Source organism: Rhinolophus sinicus, linkage group LG14, assembly GCF_036562045.2.
Source record: "Rhinolophus sinicus isolate RSC01 linkage group LG14, ASM3656204v1, whole genome shotgun sequence".
Taxonomy (NCBI): Eukaryota; Metazoa; Chordata; class Mammalia; order Chiroptera; family Rhinolophidae; genus Rhinolophus; species Rhinolophus sinicus.
This window is the reverse complement of record NC_133763.1, coordinates 31244531-31256858: the sequence shown is the minus strand read 5'-3', so window position 1 is coordinate 31256858 and position 12328 is coordinate 31244531. Positions and strand designations below refer to the sequence as shown.

General features: G+C 39.4%; 2 protein-coding genes across 6 annotated transcripts in view; both read right to left on the bottom strand.

Moving 5' to 3' along the window:
• Positions 1 to 141: 141 nt before the first annotated feature.
• Positions 142 to 2596, bottom strand: ARMH2 (armadillo like helical domain containing 2). The gene is given in 3 exon segments (XM_019716828.2): positions 142 to 569; positions 2258 to 2531; positions 2534 to 2596. Coding segments are annotated over 3 exon segments (765 nt in total).
• A 282-nt stretch (positions 2597 to 2878) lies between these two features.
• RIPOR2 (RHO family interacting cell polarization regulator 2) overlaps positions 2879 to 12328 on the bottom strand; it is a 185064-nt gene continuing 175614 nt past the window's right edge. For all 5 annotated transcript variants that reach the window (XM_019716819.2, XM_019716820.2, XM_074318945.1 and 2 more), the window contains 3 exons: positions 10632 to 10715; positions 6832 to 6922; positions 2879 to 4626 (listed from right to left, as the gene is read on the bottom strand). In XM_019716819.2, the coding sequence (XP_019572378.2) occupies positions 4526 to 4626; positions 6832 to 6922; positions 10632 to 10715 (276 nt within the window). In that variant the 3' untranslated portion in view covers positions 2879 to 4525. The remainder of the gene's footprint in view (positions 4627 to 6831; positions 6923 to 10631; positions 10716 to 12328) is intronic.

Below are 12328 nucleotides of genomic sequence, written 5' to 3'. Positions count from 1 at the left end.
TTGGTTATTGCAGTAACTGGAAATTTATATGGAAGTTTTCAGCTTCCTAAAAGAAAACACTGAAGAATCATATATTGACTTTTATTATTTCAATTTTCCAGTGTTGCAGATAGCTGTGTCATGGAACTGGATTTAGAGAAGTTAATTCCTGTGAAAACCAATTAGGAAATACAGTACCTCAGCAAAATTCTCAGGCCATCCAGACCAATTCTCACTAGCCAACATCTGCAGATGGTATTTTAAACTGCTGCAGTCTTTAAGTTCCTGCATGCAAGACAAGTTATTGCATGTCATGACAGAGAGGACGTAGCAAGTCCAAAATTGAACCAGGAGGTGGTTGTTGATTTCACTTTTGATGGTAGACTCAAGTCTGTTATCAAAAATACCAGTGAGAATGGGAATAAACTGCAGATGTTTGGCTCTTCTCTGGCTGACAGGGTTTAAGTAACACCAACATGCTACACTCTGGAGCAGCAGGATTTTTATTTTTGGTGCCATATTGTGATCTTGCAGCAAGTGAGCTACTTCTTTCATGTACTCAGCTGCAAATTTCCCAGCAGTTGGTCCTCCTGTAAAACAAGTATTTGCACTTTCAGAAGTTCTTGGTATATTTAGTAAGCTAGTGACATGGTGTGTTCATGTGTTCATATTGTTGCTATATACTGACACTTTGGATACTTGGAGTTTTCCTCTTTTTCCCCATCTTGTGTGCTGCTGTGAGGATGAGAAAATGTGTGTTGCTAAGAGTAATATGAAAAGCACTGAAAGATTCCTGCCTGCCAGTTGTCTTTCATGAAGCATCCAGCAGTCCGTATTTCAAGGTGAAGGAAACCTGGCTGGTTCACTTAGCAAAACTCCCTCATCTTATTCCTGATTCTCTGCCTTCAGTATTTGAAAAAAATTCCAGAGCATTAGAGCAAACAAAACCAAAAGGCTGAGATGCAAAGCTGGATCTAGCATAAGAGGTTTTTCGTGAGTCCATTGCTCTGCCGTCTCATTCTTGCCCATTCTTACAAATTTCTAAGCCCAACTCTTGGCAGATTAGGACCAATATGACCTTAGAAGGTTTTTACAAATTTCTAAATCCAACTCTTGGCAGATTAGGACCAATATGACCTTAGAAGGTTTTCCTTGCTTTGGTTACTGACCTAACCTGGTCCTGGACTCTACTTTCATCATATAACTCAGAACTTTCTACTTCAAATCTCAAACTCGAAGAAGGCATTGGATGAAGACTAGATGGTGAGGAGTAGCTGCCATAGTTGCCCAGATTCTAGCCACTGGAATTTTGACCTGGACTGGATTTCTCTTACTTGCACTATCACTGTGCAAAGTTACCGCGATCCCCAAAATTTTCTAGTCAACAAGCCCTTTCCTTCCCACCAGTACAGCTAAATCTAAACAACAAAAAGGTTCTGATCCTCTTATAATTAGCTAGCTCTTCCCCCAAATGGGAATACAGCTATGTAAGGAACTGAGCCTGCCTGGTGAGGTGGGTGTCATTTATTCCTCCTCCACATGGGAGTTCTGTGCTGTATTCTCGCTAACTCTGTGCCAGTGGCTCTCAGCCATTCTGGCACCTAACCCCTTGGTCCTTGAAAACAGCAAATGTTTTCTCTTATGGATACCATTCTTTGAAAGATTTAGTCTATCAAACTATAAGTAACTCATTTTCCCATTAATACCCTGAAATTTATTAGGAGTGAGTTTGGACTTGACAATCATTAGAGTGGTGTGTGTTTAAATGGCTTACCACTTAATTTTCTAGCCAAGTATATATTGATCGTTGCTTTTCACAGATACACCTATTGGCTTTCCTGGCAGGTGTTTAGGAGCATTAAGTTCTTAATGATTTTTCTAAGCTATTTTCTCTGTAATGCAGTTTTACAAGTTAGAAAATCAAGTAGTTTTACTCTGTTGGAATCAGATTGCTAGGTTGGAATTATATCAACTTAGTATAGATTCTTGGATTTTTTTATGATAATGAGAACTTTGATAGTCAATTCCAGTATATACTCTATTTTTAATAAAAGTGGGAGAACAATCAGTATTATTTGACAGACACGTTCTTTTAAAACATGAGATCCTTGAGGAGAAAATAATTGGTAATATCTTTGGTGGTACAAAGACAAACTAATAATTTAGGCAAAGGAAATGTCATTGGATTTTTAAGAGTAGAGCTATGAAGATCACTAACAGTGTTACAAGCACACGGATTTTGAAACCCCTACTTTAGCACAGCTGGTTAAGTCGGTACCTGTGAAGGTCAACAGTCCGATTCTATAGGCGGCTTGAGCCCTCTTCTCAATGGCTACAGATTTGTTCTTCAACATATGGCCAAGTACCACAATTTTTTCTTTGTGAAAAATACTCTCAGCTGGAGGGATATGTTCTTCCTCTTTCTTAATGAAAAGGCCCTTAACAGTGACACTCCAGAATCTCTGGAAGCACTGATACAGCCCCACAAAATACTGACAAATCTGAGTCCAAAATCGCACATAATAAACACGGGTCTTGGCCATTGTGTAAAAAAGGCCAATGGTGCTTCAGTTATACCACTGGCAGTAACAGAACAGTCAAGAAATCTGGAACGCATCACTTAGCAACACAATAGAATGGAATACACAAATCTGGAAGCACTGTGCTGGGGATTTCCGCTGGGAACACATGCAAATAATGTACTTTTTACCCTCAAGGAGTGCAGTTTCCTTTTTCTCCAATTAGCTTTACAAAAAATTGGAGAAGTGAATATTATCTTCACTTACAGATGAAGGAATTTCAAGGTAAGAATAAATTCAAATTAAGAATAAGGTGTAGTGTGTTGTTTATATACCAACTCAAAGGCATGTGAAAAAATAAAGCAGACTGTACATGAGACTAGTAATTCAAAAATAATTTTTATTTTAACTTACATGATTGAAACTGATGAATACAAATGCCACAATACTAAAAGCACCCCCTTAAACCAAAATAAAATGCAGAAGTGAATACAAAAGATAATGGAGTTAATTATTCATGCAATATTGAAAAAATAAACCAAACAAAATACTAACGTTTGTGATTTGACTTTCTATAAAAAGAACCATTTCAACCCACTATAGACTGTACAATGTACTTTTAAAATGAAGGATATATGCATATATATAATATTTATAAATATACAAACATATATACACATAATTTCACAGTTAAAAAGAACTATTTGCCAGGAAGCCTGGCAAACAATTTTCACTTCAAAATGAGTTGTTTTTAAAGGTCTTGCTAAAATGTAAATATTTAAAAGGACATCTAAATGGTATTTTATACAAAAACATCCAGAGTAGTTATTATTCCAGTTTATTCCACTCACACATATTATTTTGATATCTTGGCATATCCCACCTCATATACTCTTAAGAGGAAGAAAAGTTATTTAATAGGAGCTACTGAGCGGTCTTGTATTTTATTTAATGGACTTGATACCTTGATTTGAGCAATTAATTGAAGCTGTTATTTAACTATTTGGCCAAGGGATCCTTGCAGTGGGGAGTGACCTCACTTGGGGTAGTAACCATCCCTCAGGGCGGTCTTCTTCCTAATCTCTTGGTAACCTTCACAGAAGCAAGGACCACTTTTAACGTCCATATGTTCCGCTCCATTAGGATTCGTCCAACTTCGTATTCTTCCACCTCAAAGAGCATCCCAGCTTTCTGAATCCATGGCTTTTGGTTTTGATTAGTTTCAGCAGCAAAATACCTCTATTGTAAAAATATTAGGTTGGTGCAAAAGTAATTGCGGTTTTTGCAATTTTTAACCTTTTAAACTGCAATTACTTTTGCACCAACCTAATATAAAAGCTCTTGTTTATTAAAAAAATTCAAACTTTGCGTGTCTTTTTCTTTTTTTTAATGAGTATGGGTATAATCTTATTAAGGTAGTTCATAGTCATCTACCTGTCTTTTTACCATAATGGAAACATGGTTTTGGAATTTTTAGGATGAAGAAAAGAAATAGTGGAGGCTTGACAAAGATTAAAAAAAAAAAATTAAACTCTTACAATGTCATTTTACCAGGTTCTGCAGGCAAATTTGTATTTGAAGAAATTATTTGTGCTTTGCGTTTAAGGTAAAATTAGGTAACTAAGGGGGCCACTGAACCCTGAGAGCACGACAGAAAAACTGCAAGGTGTATATATTTATCAAAGTATCACAGGACTGTTTCACTTACTAGAAGAACTTCCAAAAAAGTACAAAGATGGCTATTTAAAAATTCCATACATACTGGATACGACAGACTCTTTCACTAGGTATTGTCAGACGCAATCAATGATGTAATCTAAATTACACACAGCGCTATTGTACTAGCCGAAGGAAAAGTACATGGGTACTGTAAAACCGGACTGTGAATTCTTTCTATAACATGTTAGATTTCCAGACGACCTCAACAGAACTCTTCAACTTTTAAACACATTCCAGGTAAATCACAGCACGCTCTTGATTAAAAGGGCCATTTGTTAAGACAGCTGTTAGGCAGAGCTAACTGGTGATTAAAAGGCTGTGGCTACTTCAGTTCCATGACGACCTCCAACTTTAACACAGTCTCGAGGAAATTTGTCCAATTGTTCATATGCCAGCCGCCCATCTTCTCCTGGGTGTACAACAGGAAGAAAGAATACCAATTTGAACTTAACTTTTTAATTCGTCACTTAGGATAATAAATTAATACCAGTTGCTTAGGTATGGACTACTATTTTTTGCTAATGTTAGGTTTAGGTAAGGAAAGTCATTTTCTGTTGTTATTAATTATATTGTTTCTATTAGGTAATGTTTTGAAAAACCCAAGAACTTTTGAGCTAATGCCAGAGACTAAAAGAATGCCAGGGTGAGAAACAAAATAGAACCTGTGAGCATGTGATGTTAATGATTTCACATAATAGATTTATTCCTGAGAAGTCACATGGATTATATTTTAAATGCATCAGGGATTTCAATATGACTGCTCTTTGACTTCAGTGCACTGAACTTTCATGTAACTTTTACTTCTATACATTATATGAGTATATTGGTACATATAAATGATCTTTCATAAAAGTCAAATTTAGGCTTTCAAACTTTACCTAAAAAATTACTCTTTGCTATGTAAACGTGATGACGTCTACCACCAATAGCTAGCTCAGTTTTGTCAGTAGTGCTGTCTTGAACAGCCAACATGTATTTGTAAATTATTTGACTATTTTGTTCTATTTTTCTTATTTAAAAAAATTATTAGAAAATGGGAAAATGAAGTACAGAAAATTAGTGGTAAGAAGCAGGCCACTACATTTAATGCAAGTGAGACAGATGGAAATAATTAGTTGTGCTCAATTGGAAGTTTATTGTGAAAAAAGATAAAAGTAAGAAGATTCATGAAATACTGGAAATATATTGATATTAGTGGGTTTTAGAAAAGGAGTGTAATCATGGATTTTATAATTTATTGTCTCTGGAAACAAGCCTTCCAATAAACCAAAAGTCTGAAAGAATCACTTAGGAGACTTTTAAAAGTCCCATTGCAGAGGTATACTTCACACCAACAAAAGCAGAATCTTTGGAAGCGGACCAGGCATGGGTATATTTTAAAGCGCCCCTGGTGATTCAGCCATGAATTGGTGATGTGACAGGGCATGGGGGCTGGGTGCAGGTAGCCACGCATGTAAAGAGCTAAGGTGAAGCAGGTTTGTGACTACTGGAGATGTATGTGCAGCTGAAGTGACTTGGACACATTCAACAGGCGTCAGCTTCCTTAGGTTACACTGGAAATAGACACATGGTTGGCTGTGCGTTATAAACACCTGGCTAACCTTCATTGTTATTTCAGAACATGAAGGAATAAAAAGAGCTCAAACTAATAATACCCTGGGCACATTTTTAGAGAATTAAATAATTTCTATTCCGAATACAGCCATAACGAATAACTGTTTTATCCTTTAAACAAACATGCTAGCTAAGATTTCTGTGCCTGGAATGTTATATTCAATAGCAGAAAGAAGCCTTATTGAACCGGTAATTATACAAAAGAAAAACTAACAATGTATGTGATTTTTCACGGTGATTATAAATGCTAGGAGATTCTCCCTTACGTTGTTAAACTACTAGAGTCAAAGTAGGGTGGCTTTTTTCCAACTAGTATTATTGACCAAATTATAGTTGAGGACTTGTAGACTTGAGGAGTCTAGTTTTTACACTTTATGAGTATGTTGTAGTAGTAAAATTATTTATAGCAACTATTTATATTTTTTATGCAGAGTTTAAAAAGCCTCTCTCTACCCTCCCAACTCCCCAAAAGAATAAAAGTATGAAACCTGCTAATTGTGAACCTTTAGAAAGTGAAGGGGAAGGTTTATGTGGATATTCCAGAATAAAATGAATACTGCAATTCTTTTGTTTGGCGTCAGGGCTCAGGTGGGATGGCCAGTGGGGTAATCAGAGGTTAACCCTAGAGTTAGGGTGAGGTGGTGACACCTGGGGGATTGCTGCCTCCTGGGAAACCTCAGCCAATCATTGTCTTCCAGGTGGTGTCAACCGCAATCTGGTCATCCAATTTGGACTCCTGATTAGGGTTTGACGTCTATGTTCTTAAGTCCAAATAGTGCACAGATTGACGAACAATCTAGAAAGGCTTCACAGAGCAGCCCTCACCCTCAGCCTCCAGACAGAACAGGAGCTGGAGAGAGACTAGAAAGATCAGTTCTACTTTTTATGTGTGTGCGTGCCCACAGATACCATAGGGAGAAGATTGCTAAAACAGTCCACATGAAACTTCTAACAGTTCCCTTTGAGAGTCAAAAGTAAACATCATCTTAAAAAAACTCACCAAGAGACAAGAGAGTTTCTGAGGCCACATTTCTGATTTCTTCAGCATCAGACTGACACAGGGTTACCAGCATTTTAATGCTTTCGGTAGCCTACAGGGAGAAAACCGTTAAAATTGTGCTCTGACATTTGTATCTGAGGTTGCATGAGACAGCATTTCAGAGCTGGTGCAGACTTTAAAACCATCTTACCCCGGGTTCCCAAACTTAGCTGACTGTCAGGAGCGCTTGTAAAAGTACAGGTTCCTGGGTGCTACTCCAAGATTACTGTACTAGAATTTCCTGGGATGGAGCCCAGGGTTCGTACTTGCAGGAACTCTGATGATCAGCTAAATCCCTCATTGCACAGAGGACTCCAGGCCTAGAGAAAGGGAGTGACTACCCTGCTTTTTCAGAGTAGAATCCACTTCTCGTCATTTTTCTCACTGTATCTCACTGGTTCCAAAACAGCTCTAATTTAAGATTCCTAGTATTTAGCTTGTATGCCATTCTAGAGAAGGAGAATAAAGGTCAACAATGGGAATTCTCCTATTTGTTTATTCCACATTTATTGAGCACTCTATGAACCAGGCAGTTCACAGGTATGGGGGATTCAGCAACAGACAAGACAGAGTCCTGGCCCTCAGGAGCAGCCGATTGTTAAACAAAATAATTACTACAATGAACAATAGGCTGAGTTGGGGTATGAGTGAAGAACACAGAAACATAATCTGGTCTGCTCAGAGAAATTTTCATGGAGGAAGTAATATCTTAGAGGAGTTAGCCGTGTGTGGGCATGTGGGGTGTGTGTGTGTGTGTAGAGCATTAATTATGAACACAAAATGGACTTTAATAATTTTGATATCTCTGTCAGTCATAAAGTGACAGTCATGCCAGTGCATCCCTGAAAGGCATACCCAGTGAATGCCCTAACCAGATAACTTCAGACGCAGCTGATGGTGAAGTATGACCATCTGGACAGCTGAATTGGACTGCTGATGAGCTTTACCGGACTGCACATGGGGGCACTGCACCCAGTCTTGAGCATAAAATCAGAGCTCTGACAGCCCATCACTCAGGCGTCAAGTGACAAGTGACAGCTGCCACCTGCACGTGTCTTAGACGGAGCGCTTGAAACCTTGCCTCCTGACCGTCTCACCAGCCCGGCCTGACACCCAACACTACACACCCCAGCACTGCAAGGACTTGCGCTGAGCACCGGACTCTCATCCTTCTTTTGTAAGACTCTGTTGACCTTGCCTAACCCTGTTGCTTTCAAACCTATGTGACCCTCTTGTGTGAAACCGCTCTAGCTTGACTACTGGAGGCTAGCTTCTGGCCGGAGCCTTGGTTAATGCCTGTGGGAAACTGAGTCAGTAGGGCTAGATCCATGACTTTATTCTAATAAAGTCTGACATTGTGGAAAGACACAAATGTGTGTGAGACGGCTACTCTGATAGCCACCTCCCGTTCACACAGTGTGTTTGGAGGTGGGGAGAAGGAAACAAATTCTAGGTGAGGGGAATAGCTTGTGACAGCGGCCAAATCAAGGAGGGCCTGATAAGCCACAGTAAGGGTTTTGGATTTAATTCTAAGATCATGGAAAGCCATGTAAGAGATTGAAGCAGGATTTGTATTTTATTATGAGAATTCTAATTGCAGTGGAGAGGATGGACTGAAGGGCGTTCAGACTAAGGAGGCAAGAGAGATTGGTAGAGAGGATGCTCAAATCCAGGTGAACAGAGTGGGGATAAAGAGTGGATAGATTTGGGCTGTCGGGTTGTACGGGCCACAGATACAGAAGACTGGAGGTGGGAGTGAGATGGGTGGCGTTTGAGATGACTTCCTAGTGGGGATATCCAACAGAAAGCTGGATAATAGGACAGGAAGACCTGGACAGAAAATGTTGGGAGTTATTAATTAGCATATAGATGATAGAGACGCAGGCGTAGATGTTACCCAGGGAAACATGTGGAGGGGGAAGAGAGCCTAGCAGAGTGTCACTACCAACGACACTATTTAGAGCAGGTCAAAGAAGTAACTGCTTGCTACAAAACCAAATGTTCTTGCAGAGATTTTGAGGAGTTGATAATGGGTGACAAATTATGGTTTTCTTTCGTGGAAGAAAGCTAGGCCTATGAAACGGTAGTGGTAGTGTTGGATGCCGGAACATGGTGAATTGCAGTGTAGATGCTGGGTTATTTTAACCCAATGAGACAGATGGGGACTTAACGTTGGAGGGCCACTTGATTTGAGGACTTCAATCTCAAGGGTGTTTCCAATTTGATAATAGAAGAAAACTGTGAGGTGTCTGCTTGCTGTCATTAATTTTTCCCTGACCAGTTAACTAGTGTTGATTGGTTTGGGTGGATGAAGGCCTGAGTCTGCAGTGGTGTTCACACCATGCTGCCCAGAGCCCCACTGTGAGCTGGAGGGCTGGCCATGGTTTAGAAAGACGTCTTGTATTCAGCCCAAATGATCCTATCCTCTTGGAGAAAGGGGAAAAGGGGAGAAATCGGTTCTCCCAGACTTGGGCTATGCTCGAGTTTAAAATTGTAGTTTTTATTGTAACCTGTGAAGCGTGAAAATCCACAGCACAGATACAGATCACTGTTACACTAATTCTGTATCACAGCTGTCATCACTAAGATGGGACTGTATGTCAGGAGAGCACCCAAATAAATAGCAATCACTGTGGATTTTTTTGGCCATGGGAAAGTAAATTTTTGACCAAGTAACAAAAGGCAAAATTTCCCAGAGCTGTTTTTCTTCACAGGTCATTAACTTTCTCTTTTGATGTGTTAATCCCTTTCTTCACTTCCAGACAGGTCTGCAGGACCCCTTGTCCCAAGCACCCATCCAAGATTTTAGCAAGCTCTAAGGTGTGGCCTCCTCATTCTTTTCTCAAGAGTAATTAGTCTTATTTTTTGTGATTAAGGTAAGTTAAACATTAAATCTTGACTACTGAAAGGTAAACTCATTAATGTTGGGAATTTTCAGTGCTTTCTTTTTTCATTTACATTTTAGCTCTTTCACGAACACCTGACAGTTAAGATTGTAAGCTACTTAATAAAAAGAGTTCATGGGGAAGAATCTGGAAATTTATTGGCACATTGAATTTTAGAACTTCTTTGCAAATGTTATGTGTCCCTGCTATTTTTTATACACAGTAAAAATTTGTGAAATCATCATGTCATCTCTCTTTTGAGATATGCTTTTCTAGTACTGACCCCGAGGCAAACTAATTCCTTTGGGCTATTGAAAAACGTAACTGTTTTCTGAAACATTTTTACTATAACAAAACAAAACTCAAAAGTCACATTTAGGGGGCCGGCCCGGTGGCTCAGGCAGTTGGAGCTCCGTGCTCCTAACTCCAAAGGCTGCCGGTTCAATTCCCACATGGGTCAGTGGGCTCTCAAACACTAGGTTGCCGGTTCAACTCGAGTCCCACAAGGGATGGTGGGCTGCGCCCCCTGCAACTAGCAACGACAACTGGAACTGGAGCTGAGCTGCGCCCTCCACAACTAAGACTGAAAGGACAACAACTTGACTTGGAAAATAAAGTCCTGGAAGTACACACTGTTCCCCAATAAAGTCCTGTTCCCCTTCCCCAATAAAATCTTAAAAAAAAAGAAAAAAAAAAGTCACATTTAGTTTCTGGAAAAAGGAAAAAAAAAAAGGAGGACGCCAAACTAATATACAGTGCAAAGGAGATGAAAAATGATGCTAAAATGGCACTTCTACATGTGGAAGGACATTGTTACGGCTCTTGGCTTAGTCTTGCTCAAAGCTGAACTGGAGGGGCTTTGAGGCTAGGCATTACCTCCAGGCTTTTCAGGGCCAGGCACGCTGCCTTCTGGAGCTGGAGGTCTGTCCTTGTTAGTGCTTCACAATAGTAAAGCAACGCCTGGAAGAGAAGGAAGGACACCATGAGGGCATTTTGATTTGTTTGTGGTTTTAGAGGTATATATCATTTTTAGTACCTGAGATGAACTACACATAAAACAAGATATTTTGGACTACCTTTAGGGAAAAAAACCCCCCCAGAACAAAACCATTAAAATTCATGTTCATTAGAAATAAATCCATTCATATATAGTTATTTAATCTATGACAATGGAAGCAAGAATTTACACTGGGGTAAAGACAGTCTATTTAATAATTGGTGCTGGGAAAACTGGACTGACACATGCAAAAAAATGAAACTGGACCACCTCCTTACGCCATATATGAGGTCGAATTCAAAATGGATTAAAGTCTTAACTATATGACCTGAAACCATAAAATTCCTAGAAGAAAATATAGGGAGTAAATTTGCAGACATTACCCTGAGTAATATTTTTACTGATATATCCCTTCAGGCAAGGGAAGTAAGAGAAAAAATAAACATGGGATTACATCAAACTTAAAAGTTTTTTCACAGCCAAGGAAACCATCAATAAAACAAAAGCGCAGCCTACTGAATGGGAGAAGATAATTGTCAATAATACATCTGATAAGGGTTTAATATCCAAAATTTACAAAACTCTCATTCATCTCAACACCAAAAAAAAACCAAGAAACCCAATTGAAAAATGGGCAGAGGACATGAAGAGACATTTTTCTAAAAAGGACATACAGATGGCAGACATATGAAAAAATGCTCAACCTCACTAATCATTAGAGAAATGCAAATAAAAGCCACAATGAGATATCACCTCACTCCAGTCAGAATGGCTATCATCAACAACACAAATAGTAACAAGTGTTGGAGAGGCTGTGGAGAAAAGGGAACCCTTGTGCACTGTTGGTGGGATTGTAGACTGGTGCAGCCACTATGGAAATCAGTATGGAGGTATCTCAAAAAACTGGAAATGGAACTACCATATGACCCAGCAGTTCCATTCTTAGGCATCTATCCAGAGAAATCCAAGAAGCTAATTCGAAAAAAATATGTGCACCCCTATGTTTATTGCAGTGCTATTTACAATAGCCAGAACTTGTAACAACCAAAATGTCCATTGGTAGATGACTGGATTAAGAAACTGGGGGGTGGGGGGGTAGCTGGATGGCTCAGTTGGTTAGAGCGCAAGCTCTGAACAACAGGGTTGCTGGTTCGATTCCCACATGGGCCAGTGAGCTGTGCCCTCCACAACTAGACTGAAGACAATGAGCTGCCGCTGAGCCCCCGGAGGGGAGGCCGAATGGCTCAGTTGGTTAGAACACGAACTCTCAACAACAAAGTTGCCGGTCCGGTTCCTGTGCCCCCTACAGCTAAAGATTGAAAATGGCCACTGGATTTGGAGCTGAGCTATGCCCTCCACAACTAGATTGAAGGGCAACGATTTGGAGCGGATGGGCCTTGGAGAAACACACTGTCCCCCAATATTCCCCAATAAAATAAAAAAAATTAAGATAATTAAAAAATAAAGAAACTGTGGTACATTTATACAATGGAGCATTACTTGGCTATAAAGAAGAATGAAATCTTAACCATTTGCAACAATATGGATGGACCTAGACGACATTATGCTAAATGAA